The 14,313-nt window shown below is 39.3% G+C and overlaps 1 protein-coding gene across 1 annotated transcript in view; it reads left to right on the top strand.

Moving 5' to 3' along the window:
- Lrrn1 (leucine rich repeat neuronal 1) overlaps positions 1 to 13,795 on the top strand; it is a 37,708-nt gene extending 23,913 nt beyond the window's left edge. The window contains exon 2 of the mRNA XM_021165408.2: positions 10,568 to 13,795. Coding sequence (XP_021021067.1) covers positions 10,825 to 12,975 — 2,151 coding nt within the window. The 5' untranslated portion in view covers positions 10,568 to 10,824 and the 3' untranslated portion in view covers positions 12,976 to 13,795. The remainder of the gene's footprint in view (positions 1 to 10,567) is intronic.
- Positions 13,796 to 14,313: the final 518 nt, after the last annotated feature.

The raw sequence follows: 14,313 nt of genomic DNA, 5'->3' as shown, positions 1-14,313 counted from the left end.
GGTGTGCTTTTTTTTTTTTTAGAAAAAAAAAACAGCAATAAACATTGTTTAGCTGACCTGACTACTGTTTTTAAATTGTTGGCCATCTGCATGAATAACTGAGGTATCTACCATACTCCTGATTTTCCTAAGCAAATTAAAGGGGAGGTAATGGTGAGAGGGTTCAGAAACCACAAAACTATTGCTAATCTGGCTGTGGTATTTTTCATGTGTTACTAATACATAGTTGGTTAGTAGGACACTAAGGGCCAGTGACCTTCAAGATTGAGAATGAAGGAGAAGCAAAAGAACATGTACAGCCTTAGCATATGCTAAGTGAAGAAGTATGGAATTCAGGGCCAGTGAGAGGCCTTAGAGACATGGTGTTTGCCTCCAAGGTTGAGAACCTCAGTTCAGAGGCTGAAAATGAACCAATTTCTCTAGGTTGCTTTCTGATCCACACACCTACAGGATGGCATACCCCTCCCAAATCAATAAATGTAATTTATTGGTTTTTTTTTTTTAAGAAATAAAGAGGGGACGGCATTCTCTAAAAGGCAGGTGGCTGGAGCTTTGGAATGAAGTCAGAGTTCCTCTCCACATATGTGCCCTGAAAGGAAAGGTTGGTTACGATGCTCTTGGCCATCTCGGAAGCCTTCCTCCAACTCGGCTTCACCAGAGATTGCAGAGAAGCAGCTGACTTGCCTTCGATTAGTGGGAGCCCAGTCACAGTCTGAAGCTGCTGCTCTCTCCCCAACGCTCCTGTCCACCATGCCAAGCCACCCACGTGGACTAAACTCCTGCCAGCTGGCATTGGACTATTGACTTCTCATTTTTCTTTTGTTTTGTTTTGGGCTTTTTTTTCCCCCTTTCTTATAATTTTCTTTGGTAATTCTTCAGTCCACCCAGACCAGCCCTGCCCTGTTTACCATGCCTGGCCAACACTCCTCAAAGGACTAATGGTGCTGGCCATGCTCAGCTCCTCTTAGGGGCTGAATGAATTGTGACCCCAGCTTTTATGCTTAGCTTGGAGACCAGCTGCGCCTTTGAGCTTTTCCCAGAGACATTGGCTGAGGCTGCACCTGCAGGGTGATGAATTTGCCCTGGCCTGAAAGAAGAAGGAGAAAGAAGAGAATCAAAAGATTACTTGTGCCCATCCTCTTTGCACACTAGTGTATTTATACCACTCAAACCCACCAGAGAATTTGGGAGTCCATTAAATAGTAATTACAGCATAAAAAAATAAAATGTGGGAAAGAACAATTATATTTTGCTTTGAGAGCCAGAAAAAAATACCGCAGATATTTAAAGTGAGCTTCAGAAATGCTGAATTGGAGCATTTGGGATTTGCTTTGTCTCTCTACCAAATAACTGGGTCATTCTGATCACCTAGGGAATATCTAAAGTTATATCTGCATTTCTTTTTTTAATAGGGCCCCCCCAAAAAAAGTAAAAATGGGGCAAAATGTCTTTTTTTTTAAATCTAATGACATTTTCCTCAGAGCAAAGCTTCACACCTTCATGTTTACAACTGTGGGTTTTCACACATGCAGTCTTTACAAATAATATCCAGGCGTTTCTATCTAATCATTTAGCTATCAAATTTTCCCTGTAACTCAGCAGTATCAGTGATCACGTTGGTCTATAACTCAGAAGTTACAACGTGCCTGCGTGCTATAAAAGGCCTCAGAGAGCTGACGCTGTGCAGCCTGCAGAGCTAAAAAATGTTTGAATGAGATTGGCTTACTCTCTCTTCCACTGTTTTCTACTGTGTTAGATCCTCCAACCTTAACATTCCTGGCCCTGGAAAGCCAAGAAATTCTGAATTTGAAAATATTGAAAAATTAAATGCCATCTCTCCCTCATAGTTTAATAACAAGAAAGGAAAGGAGGGCAGAGGGCAGAAGGTACATGACTCCTCTTGCAAATAGCTGGGAGGGTTGTTTTCTAAGGCATCACAAGAATGGATAGATCCAATGGATCCTGAGTCTCATTCAGCCTGGGAAGCTATGGGGACTTCTGTCCTCTACTTACTTAGTTATAGGAGTTGTTCAAGGTCACCTAGAAAGTTTGTGGAGAAGAGAAAAGGAATCCTTTCTCTGGCAGGTATTTCATTGTGCTGTTTGGCTCACTGAGGCATACTGCTGCATTGCTAGCTGATGAATAATGTGGACTCCAGAGAGAGTTCTCTAGGGAGAGTTCTCTATGCAAAAGAGTCCCTGCAAGCTCCCTTCAGCTCTTGTGATGGGATATGCTTTGTTGTTTGCTAATGCCTTGTAGAGAAAGATCTTTTCCTCTTGTTTGGATTTAACAACAGTGATGACTTTTAACAAGACAGAGTGGTCCACCTTGGACAGTGTCTGAACCAGAAATATCACTATGAAAACTGGCTAGACAAAGAAATCTAAGAGGAGAAAGGGTCAAAGATGAAATAAAAAGACTGAAAAATTAATGTCTAGCCAATGTGTATAAACAGTTCAGATGCACTTGCCACATCCTGTTTCCTTTAGAAGGGAAATAAGACGGATGCCCTATAAGGGATTTTATATCATCTCTTTCTCTGTTTCCACCTGTGGTATCCATCTACATTAGGTTCCAAACATCAGTGGGCATCCTCTGCTGATACACCTATTCAATGATTCCTTCTGTCCTCAATGTCCAAACAAACAAACAAATAAAAAGATTTAGATTCAATAAGAGGCAACAAACCTATAAAGATAATATCTAACAACTACTGGGCGCTTGCGATGTGCCAGGCTTTCTGTCAAAAGCATTACATCTGCTCTCTCAGTTCTCACTATGCTTGCAAAATAGATTTTATGATTTTCATTTTCAAAAAGAGAAAGAAACCAAGACTTAGGAAGTTCCAGTAATTGGTCCAAGGTCACAGGGCTGAAATGAAAACCAAGGCTTTCTCAAAACCCTACTTTTAATTCTAAAGTTAGGTTCCTGTTTGGTTTGAAAGCTTAAAGTCCTTGAGAGTGCTAACAGTAAGCACTTGTGTGTGCAGCAGAAGTCAGCATGGACTTCAGGTCCAGGAAACATTCTTCCAGAAGGTCAGCCCACAGTGCTGACTTCATGTTATCAAATCAGTACTGCCTCCACATGGGAGGGGCTACTGGGGTAATTTGTATTGATATAATAATCCTTTTGTTAACCCTTTATGGCTATAGTAAACAAAATCGCACTTCATCATTACTGAAGTTATTCTTATGAGAAAATATAAAGGTTGCACTGCAGTAGTCCAGACTGGCAGACTTGAGAGAGCCAAATGATATTTAACTTGAATATTTATGTGTATGAGCATTTTGCCTGCATGTATGTACTCACACCATGTCCATGACTGGTGCCTATGGAAGGTTCTTGGGGTTGCTATTGATGAGCTGAAACATGAAACATCATGACCAAATGCAAGAAGAGGAGGAAAGGGTTGATTTTGCTTATATTTCTATCAAGAGGGAATTCATGGCAGAAACTCAAGCAGTACAGGAACTGGACATAGGAGTTGATGCAGAGGCTGTGGAGGGATGTGGCTTACTGCCTTATTCCTTATTGGCTTGCTCAGCCTACTTTCTTATAGAACCCTGGACCACCAGCTCTGGGATGGCCACACCCACAATGGGCTGGACCCTCCCACATCAATAACTTAATGCTCTACAGGGTTGCCTGCCTACAGCCTATGTTATGGATGCATTTTCTTAATTGAAGTTTTCCTTCTCGCAGAAGACTCTGTGTCAAGTTGACACAAACACAGACAGCACTTTCTGGCACTAGAGTTATAGCCATTGTGAGCTGCCATATTGGTGCTGGGAACTTAATCAGGGTCCTCTGAAAGAGCAACAAGGAGCTGAAGAGTCATCTCTCTAGCCTGCCAGAACTATATCGTAACCATCTATCTGTACATCAAAGAAAGTGTGCAAGTAAAAGCTGAGGACTTAAGTCATTCTATCTTCACTTGGGAATCAAATGTAGTTTTCCATTGTTGTAACTAGAGTACCCAGGGTTGGTGATAATTCCAAGTTGGAGGTTCAAAAGATTTGAATTTATGGTTGGTTGGGTTTGTTTGTTTGTTTGTTTGTTTGTTTGTTTGTTTGTTTTTGTAGTACTGGGGATCAACCTTGGATGTGCCATGCACCCAATGCAATCTTACACTGCACTGCATTCACTTTCGGCTTGCCATTGGTACTTTATTTGTTTGCCCACACCAGACATTCATTGAGGTCTGGTGCAGTATTTGGTCTGTAGCTTTCTAGCTATTAATCCTAGTTAACACTAGTTGAAAACAGAAGTGGTAAATTATCGTTGTATGGATGCTCCCACACATCTTCCATTCTCCAGGTCCTCACAACCTTTGCTCATTCTTTACTTCCCACTCATGAGCTGAGAATGGGATGAAATGACTTAATGAAAGGCCAGAGATCCAAGTAAGTTTTGAGAGCCCACCACGAGTGGTGCTGTTTCTTAGACCTTAGGCTAAACATTTCCACATAGGTTACTTTACTTACTTAAAATAATTTTCATGTATGAGGAATATATAAATGGCCTTAATTTTAACTATGAACAGGGACTTAAAAAAAAAGATTTCAAGGAGTTTGCATCAGGCAATACATCTGCAAAATAGAGAAGTCAGCATTTGGATATAGACAAGTTGATCTCCTCCTCCCCAGAGAGACTTTCTACATTCCTAGAGCCTTTGTTTGCTTAGCTTTTCTTGCAGAACTAGAGATATGTGTGATTACGATTCTATGGCAAATGTGTATTCCTTTTTTCTCAACTCCATCTGAAGGTAAACTAAAACAAATCGGGAAGATGAGAGTTTGGGTCATTTCTGTATTTCTGCATTTTTCCATTTCCCTTGGGATTTTATATTCAGAGCAGAGTGTCCCACACACACCTCATTGGGAGAAAAGAGCATCAGATGTAATCCTCTAATTGTTTTAAAGACCTCTATTGAAATGTGTCCCTTGCCAAGTTTGAGCCTTTAAGGCTACAGTTTGTTCTTTAAGGGATTGTTTCCTGAAACTGCCAGATTTTGTTTGTGGAACATTATTCACATAATTAGCAGAACATTTTCTTCTCACATTTGACAGATTTAACCAGCCAGTCCCAGAATAAAGCCGATTTTTGTTTTGTACATTTGTTTTTAACTAATCTACACAAGCCATTTTTACTTTTACAGAATTTAAAATAGTTAATTCATGTATGTGATAAAAGTTACACTAAATTATAATGTGCTTACTGTCATTTTTACAGCATTAAATTTACTCTACCCCATTTCCATGTTCAGTTTAACTCAGTATCTTAAGACTGTTCAGCATCCATAACTGAAGCTACCACTTAGACACTAATCCCTTCACCTGGTTCGTGGTAGTTAGCTTTCTGCTTTCTAGTTCTAAGATTTTAACAACACTACGTACTTCTTAAGAATGGAGTCATACAGTACTTGTTTGTGTCTGGTTTGTCAATGTCTCCAAAATTTGTCCATGTTGTACCATATGTCTGGCTTTGCAATGATTCTCCTAATTTGCTTTCTGATTCTGTGATAAAGACCCTGACCAAAAAACAACTCTTGGAAGAAAATGTATATTTAGCTTGCATATCCTGATCACAGTCCATCCTTAAGAGAAGCCAAGGCTGCAACTCAAGCAGGGTAGAAACCTGGAGGCAGTAACTGAAGCACTGACCAAGGGGATTATCATTCACCCTCTTACTCCCGGGGACTATGTTCAACAATCTTTCTTATACTCTGAGAACCACCTTTCCAGGAATTACACTGCTCAGAGTGGGCTGTCCCACATCAATTATTAATCCAGAAAATGCCTCCACAGACTTGTCTCTAGCCCAATGTGTTGGAGCCATCTCCTCAATTAAATGTTCTTCACAAATTACTCTAGTTTGTGTCAAGTGGACAGAAACACACACACACAAATCTATTATCTGTATGTTAATCCCCTGTCCTTAGGAGAATGGGTCAGAGGATGACTCAGCAAGAAATAATGAATACTAAAATGCCTAACATAAAATGATGAAGTATTTGCCTAAAATTTGGTACATACTTTCCTGTAAGGAATACTTTAAAACATTTATGTGTTACTTATAATACTCAAGTTATTTGAATTCTATGTAAATAATGTTAAGCATCTGTACTTATCCAATACAGTCACACTTTTTCTGAATACTTTCCACTCAAGGTTGATTGAGTCAGTGATGCGAACACCATGGATGCTTAAAGTCAATTGTGTATACCATGTTTTTCTCTATCAGTCTTGTTGACTGATAGCTAGGTTACCACCAACTCCTGACATATAAACAGTTTTGCAGTGAACATGGGTAAGCAAAGGCATTTTGATATCTTGTGTCCATACACAGAAGTAGAATTGTTGCCTCACATGATAATATAATTTTTATATATATATTTTTTTAATTCTTGAGAATTTCATATTGTGCTTATAATTTTTTGAGACCATCCTACATTGTTTTCTATAATAGCCACACTATTGTACATCCTTACCAATGCATAAAGGATTTATTTTCTCTGTCTGTTTTCTACATTCTGACAGTGACCATTCTAATGTGCATGAAATGATAACTCATTATGGTTATCATCTAAGTTTATCTTATCATCTGTGATATTAATCTTTTTTTATTGCTTGTTGGTCATTTGAATATTTTCTTTGAAGAACTGTTTTAGTTGTTTACCCAGGTTTAGTTAGGTTATGGTGTTTGTTTGTTTGCTTGTTTGTTTGTTTTTATGGCTACTGTTCAATTGTTGGACTTACTAATACTGTTTTTTAAGCTCTTTCCCAATAGATAACTTCACATTTTTTCTCATATGTTTTAGTCTGCCATTATATTTGTTGATTTATTCCATGCAGAGAAGGCTGTAACTGTGAAATCATCCTACTTGTCTATTTTTGCTTTTGTACCAAAGCTCCTGGTGTCATATGCAACAAATAACTGTGAAACTCAACACTGAAATTTTCCCTCTCTGCTTTCTTCATGGAATTTTATATTTTTTAGGCTATACTTAGGCCCTTGATTTAATTTGAGTTAATTTTTTAAGACAATGTAAAACTACAGTCCCCGCCTTATTCTTTCCATGTGGATATCCAGTTCAGCCAGTGTTTTCTGTCTAAAGAACTGTGCTTTTCCCATTGTGCAGTCCTTGTCAGAGATTTTTTTTTAGTTCTGGGTTCACTGCCCCATTGGTCTAGATATCTTGTGTCTTCCTTTGTATTCGAGAAGTGTCACTGTGCACTACCAAAAGAGAACTAACTATTCAGGGTTGGGAGACATATTTCATATGAAATTTGATCTCTGGTTTCTGAGGCTCATGGCTGGTCAGTTGGTTGGGGCTATGTATGTGCAAAGACAAATTTGAACTCTTGAATATAATTGTCTTATTCTGTAATTAAATCTAAATGATGTATTTCTCATAACTCCAGTGAGACTATAGACCCATCAATGCTCTTCTCAATAGCAATACACTATTTGTAGAGTTTCCAAAATAATTTTAATGCATATTTTGCTTCCTAACATATTTCTTTAAATTCAGTCAAAACATAACAGTTTTCTTTTATTCCATCCCAGAGTTCTGAAAGATGGATTTTACATTTGCCTCTCTAGTGTGAATTAAGATAGAGGAATACACTCTAGCAGATCTTCTGTAAAGTTTATAATGCCCTTGAACTTGTAAAATTGATCTAAATCGGTGTTTCTCAACCTGAGAGACATAACTCCTTTAGAGGTCACATATCAGATATCCTGCCCATCAGATACTTCCATTATGATTCATAACAGTAGCAAAATTACAGTTATGATGTAGCAACAAAACATTTTTAGGTTTGGAGGTCACTACAATGTAAGGAACTGTATTAAAAATCAAAGCATTAAGAAGGTTAAGAGCTACTGATCTAAACAGAAACTGGCAGAGAATGAATTTGTGCAGTTTATGATATTTGAAAAAAATTATTTGCATGGCTCTATTCTATAGAATTCACTGACAAACATCCAAATCAGGTAGTTTAATACTTTTGAAAAGTTTCAAATACACAATAAATGGCAAGGTAACCATATTTGGGGGTGAATGAGAGAACAATGCTAGTAGCTTTCCCCATAGGCCTGAAAGCTTCTAGCATCAAAGCCACACAAATTCATTTCACCTCTTACTTGTCACAATCTAAATGCTATGGTCATTACCTTGTGAGACTAGTAACAAGATTTACATAGTAAAACAACAACTGTTAGTTATTTTTATAATTTTTGTACTAAAATATGATTCACCTGGCTATTTATATTCTTGTGGGTTTTGCTACAGTTCAAGCATGTCCTTTACAGAGTAAAAAGGATGCTGACACAGAGTAAGGCCTTGCTGTGGTTCTGAATGCTGGAGCTGTGTACATTCTTCTTACTAATTTTTCTAGTCAATGTCTGTCTGTTATTGAATGTAAATGTTGCTTTTATTTCTTCAGATGAAGGGAAGAGATGAGAGACACACACAAACTGAGTGAATACTGGGCTGAGCCGAGAGTGTTCTTTCCCTGTTTTAACTATCCCTAGGCCTAGGCCTAGAAGCTTCTAGCCTCCATACAGTTTAATTCAAGCTGATGGAATAAATCTGGCTTCTCTTAGCTTCTAACTGAATTGTCTGCCTAGCCTCGTACTATCTTTGGCAATATGTTCTAATCTTCTTTCTCCTCATTCTCTGGCTCATTATATCTTCACCTGTGTCTAGTGTTTTCTCTCTGTAACCTGTTTCTATAAAACTGTCCCAGTAAATATCTCTCTCTCTCTCTCTCTCTCTCTCTCTCTCTCTCTCTCTCTCTCTCTCTCACACACACACACACACACACACACACACACACACACACACACACTCAGAAACACACCACCTTTTCTCTCTCTTGTTACTCTTAAATGGTCTCTCTCCCCTGTGCTGTTCTCCTAAGAGTTGGGCATGTCCTATCTCTGACTTACTTTCTCAAATCTTGTTCTAATTTGTCACTTCGTCTGCCTCTCAATTAGATATCATTTTCAAACATGACTGCTTCCTTCTACAAACGAGCCTTACCTTCATTGTTATGGATTAAAGGTGTGTAGTAAGGGCATGTCTGTATTTCAACCAAATCACCCTGTACTCAAGGGCATGTTGGCTTTCTGTAAAGATCATAGACACCTAGAAGTTCTTTGGATGTCATCCTCTGCCAGAGCAGCTGTGTTGCTGGATTAAAATTCTCCAACTGAAGTTCTTCAGTTCTCAAACTGAAGTGCATTATAAGAGAAAAATATAAGGAAACATGTAACTATGCTTAGTGTAATTAGCAAGTGCCCAGTCTCCTCTTAGAAAAGCAAAATTACTGCCAGTTATCTATATAGTGGCTTTTTTGTATTATTTTTGGAATTCATAACACCAGAGCCAATAACTACTGGTATTATATAAACTAGCAAGACACAGACTCTACCTGGGATTTTGTTAAAACCAATACTTAAGTCAATAGGATCAGATACTTGTCCTCTGAGAACTACTATTTAGCTAAGACCACATGCATAGTAACACAACAACATGACAATACATGACAAATACAACTTTTATGAGCATTTAATATGTGCCAAATACTGCACACACAGGGTTTTATATAAATTTCTAGTTTTTGCTTTGCCACAGATTCAGTTCTTCAATAGTAATCTAAGACTCCTTGCTGAGAAACCCTATTTTGTAATTGAATAAATTGAGAGACAATACAACTTATCCTTGGCCTGTGGCTGTTAAGTAGACAGTGAAATTCCAAGGAGTTCATTAAAACATAGATATTAGGTATATACACATTTCTTTTAAGGTGCTAGAGATTGAAGTTAGATTCTCACCCTGCTAGAGTTCTTCCACACATCTCTTTTTGCTTGAGACATATTTTAGCATGTACATATTGAATACATTTGTGTGTTTATAAAACATTTGTAGAGAGGCATAGTAGTCACTGCTTTATTCAGCCAAGATCAGATGGTTATTAGAATATAGGGGAATAGAATATAGTTGCTATTTTCCTTCCATAGCTTTGCTAAATTAATTTCTTACATATAAGTTTTTGAACTTCGAACAGTCTTGCTGAATGCGTCTACAGAATGTAGCATTTGGAGGAGAAAGAGTCTCTGAAAACAAATGTGGTATTAATGAAAATATCACAGATAATTTAAGATTCGCAGAATCTTTCATGAACTACCATCCATGTTTTGGTTTTACTAAGAGTGTCTGTTCATTTTTTTTAGAAACATAAACATGCACTTTCTAAAATAATCTTGGTTTTTAAATAAATGGTATCTTTAGGTTTCCCTGGGTATTTCAAGTATGAGTGTGTGTTTAATGCCTATCCTAAAGTATGTGCAGTTCTAATTATAAAGATAAAGGAGTTCTAGCTAGTGTTAGTGCAATAAGTGGGCCATAATAAGAGCATCCTAAGGCTCAGAGTCTGTGTGGATGTTCTGTAAGCATTCTGAACACATTTCTTCAGCTATATGAGTGACTATACCCTTTGTAGTAAACAAAAGGCAGTCTACAGAATAAGCATAACATCTCCCCTGATCTGATTTTCAGACACGTCTCCAGACTTTGATTTGGCTGAAGTAACTCCCACAAGGACCTGTGCACATGCCTGGAATTGAGTGACACGGTTCAAGGACTTCAGATTGCTTCCTGCCTCTTGGGAAGTTCAGAAAAACCATACCTTCAGACTCCGGAATTCTGTTCCAATGAGACTTGCTTGAATGTTTACACTATCTGCTTGCTGTTCTACTTGCCACTGAATCGTGTTCAGATCTCAGTCAGGAACTGGGTGTGGTTGGCAAGCCACCATGGCCAGATTGAGCACTGGGAAAGCAGCTTGCCAGGTGGTGCTGGGCTTGCTGATAACTTCATTAACTGAATCTTCCATACTGACTAGTGAGTGTCCCCAGCTTTGTGTTTGTGAAATTCGTCCTTGGTTTACCCCACAGTCCACCTACAGAGAAGCCACCACCGTGGATTGTAATGACCTCCGCCTAACCAGGATCCCTGGCAACCTCTCTAGTGACACACAAGTGCTTCTCTTACAGAGCAATAACATCGCCAAGACCGTGGACGAGCTGCAGCAGCTCTTCAACTTGACTGAGCTGGATTTCTCCCAGAACAACTTTACAAACATTAAAGAGGTAGGGTTGGCAAACTTGACCCAGCTCACAACCCTGCATCTAGAGGAAAATCAGATTTCAGAGATGACGGATTACTGTCTGCAAGACCTCAGCAACCTTCAAGAACTCTATATCAACCACAACCAGATCAGCACAATCTCTGCCAACGCCTTTTCTGGCTTGAAAAATCTCTTGAGGCTGCACCTGAATTCCAATAAGTTGAAAGTGATCGATAGCCGCTGGTTTGATTCCACTCCCAACCTGGAGATTCTCATGATTGGGGAAAATCCTGTGATTGGAATCCTGGACATGAACTTCAGACCTCTCTCCAACCTGAGAAGCCTCGTGTTAGCAGGAATGTACCTCACTGATGTTCCCGGAAACGCCTTGGTAGGCTTGGACAGCCTCGAGAGCCTGTCTTTCTATGACAACAAACTGATCAAAGTCCCTCAACTTGCCCTGCAAAAAGTTCCCAATTTGAAATTTTTAGACCTCAATAAAAATCCTATTCACAAAATCCAAGAAGGAGACTTTAAAAATATGCTTCGGTTGAAAGAACTGGGAATCAACAACATGGGAGAGCTGGTTTCGGTGGACCGCTATGCCCTGGATAACTTGCCAGAATTGACAAAGCTCGAAGCAACCAATAACCCCAAACTGTCATACATCCACCGTTTGGCTTTCCGGAGTGTCCCGGCTCTAGAAAGCTTAATGTTGAACAACAACGCCTTGAATGCCGTGTACCAAAAAACAGTGGAATCTCTTCCCAATCTGCGTGAGATCAGCATCCACAGCAACCCGCTGAGGTGTGACTGTGTCATCCACTGGATCAACTCCAACAAAACCAACATTCGCTTCATGGAGCCCCTCTCCATGTTCTGTGCCATGCCACCGGAATACAGGGGGCAGCAGGTGAAGGAGGTCCTAATCCAGGACTCAAGTGAGCAGTGCCTCCCGATGATATCGCACGATACATTCCCTAATCATCTAAACATGGACATCGGTACAACACTTTTCCTAGACTGTCGGGCCATGGCTGAGCCAGAACCAGAGATTTACTGGGTCACTCCCGTTGGAAATAAGATAACCGTGGAAACTCTTTCAGACAAATACAAGCTGAGTAGTGAGGGTACCTTGGAGATAGCAAACATACAAATTGAAGACTCAGGAAGATACACCTGCGTTGCCCAGAATGTCCAAGGAGCAGACACTCGAGTGGCAACTATCAAGGTTAATGGAACCCTTCTAGACGGTGCCCAGGTGCTGAAAATATATGTCAAACAGACAGAATCTCATTCGATTTTAGTATCCTGGAAAGTTAACTCCAATGTCATGACATCGAACTTGAAATGGTCATCTGCCACTATGAAGATCGACAACCCCCACATAACATACACAGCCAGGGTGCCGGTAGATGTTCATGAATATAACCTAACACATCTGCAGCCTTCTACGGATTATGAAGTGTGTCTCACGGTGTCCAACATCCATCAGCAGACTCAGAAGTCATGTGTCAATGTCACAACCAAAACCGCTGCCTTCGCCCTGGACATCTCTGACCATGAAACCAGCACCGCCCTTGCTGCGGTGATGGGGTCCATGTTCGCCGTCATCAGTCTAGCATCCATCGCTATTTACATCGCGAAAAGGTTTAAGAGGAAAAATTACCACCATTCGCTGAAAAAGTATATGCAAAAAACCTCGTCCATCCCACTGAACGAGCTGTACCCCCCACTCATTAACCTCTGGGAAGCTGACAGTGACAAGGACAAAGATGGCTCGGCAGACACCAAGCCAACCCAGGTTGACACATCCAGAAGCTATTACATGTGGTAACTCAGTGGGTGTTTTGCTTCTGGTAGTAAGGAGCACAAAGACATTTTTGCTTTATTCTGCAAAAGTAACAAGGTGAAGAAGACTTTTGTACTTTTGACTTTGCTAGTTGTGGCAGAGCGGAGAGGATGGGTGGATATTTCAAAGTTTTTTAGTATAGCGTATCGCAAGGGGGTGGACACAGCTGGTGGTGACTCTCAGCTTCCAGTTTGTGTGTGGTTTTTATCCTTATCATTATTATGATTATTATTATATTATTATTATCATTATTTTATTTTAGTTGATGTGCTAAACTCATTAATGCTGTCTTAACTACAATGCTCAATAAAAATGATTAATGACAGGTGGGGGGTTTTCCTGTGCTTGACCCCTTTCTTCTGAAGCCATCAATATGAAGAACCAAACCGGCCTCTCAACAGCTAACATATGGTTTGGGAGCAGCATTAGATCCTTTGTAGCAATCTGGTCTACAGACTTTAACTCAAGCTAAGACTAAACTTGCTACTTTGTTGAATGATGTTAGTTGACTGTACTGTAATGTTGTATCAACTGAACTGAATGTTTGCCTTTCAGCAACAACTTTCTTTTCCTTCCTCTTTGTTTTTTAATAGTTAAAGAGGCTTAGAACAAGCTAACAGGCAATAGAAATATGTATATCAGATTTTCTAATGTAATGAACTACATGGTAATTGTTACTATATTCTTTTTATCTTTAGTAGATACTTTTAAAGAAGAAAAGATAATTTTGTTGTGTTTAACTCACCAACTTGGTGTATAATGAAGACAGAAGTATAATAAATTAGTTTGTTCTGATTTTTTAGAACACTTGCAATAATGTATCATTTATTAGTTCTTGCTAGTTTCCCACCCATGCAAAGGACAACTACAGCATAGGTCTTCATGCTCCCCTTTACAGTCAGGTCCTAAAGTCTGTTGCTTTCTTTTTGTAAAGAAAGAAGTATCCATTTCAACTAAGACATCCTGGGCCAGAGAGATGGCTCAGTGAAGAAAGGTTCCTGCTTCCAAACCTGACCTGAGTTTCATCCCCAGGCTTCACATGGTGGAAAAGAAGACAGACCTTGAGTTGTCCTCTCATGGCAATACACGCTCAGTGGTATGCACACCCACGTGTATCCACACTCGTACACACGTACAATAAACAAATTCATTGCAAAAAGATAATGGATACATTTTATTGAACAAGATTTCTATATTTTCAATTCCACTGAACCAAAGCTGTTATAGAAAGTGTTCATACAAAGAAAAAGTACAACCCAGATAGGTCTTTATATAAAGAAAAAAAAAAGCATACTATTATAACCAAGGCATAACAATACATAG

The sequence above is a fragment of the Mus caroli genome, unplaced genomic scaffold (genome assembly GCF_978045245.1).
Source record: "Mus caroli unplaced genomic scaffold, Mus_caroli_1 scaffold_7, whole genome shotgun sequence".
NCBI lineage: Eukaryota > Metazoa > Chordata > Mammalia > Rodentia > Muridae > Mus > Mus caroli.
Note: the sequence above shows the minus strand (reverse complement) of the source record. Positions and strands in the feature narration are given on the sequence as shown.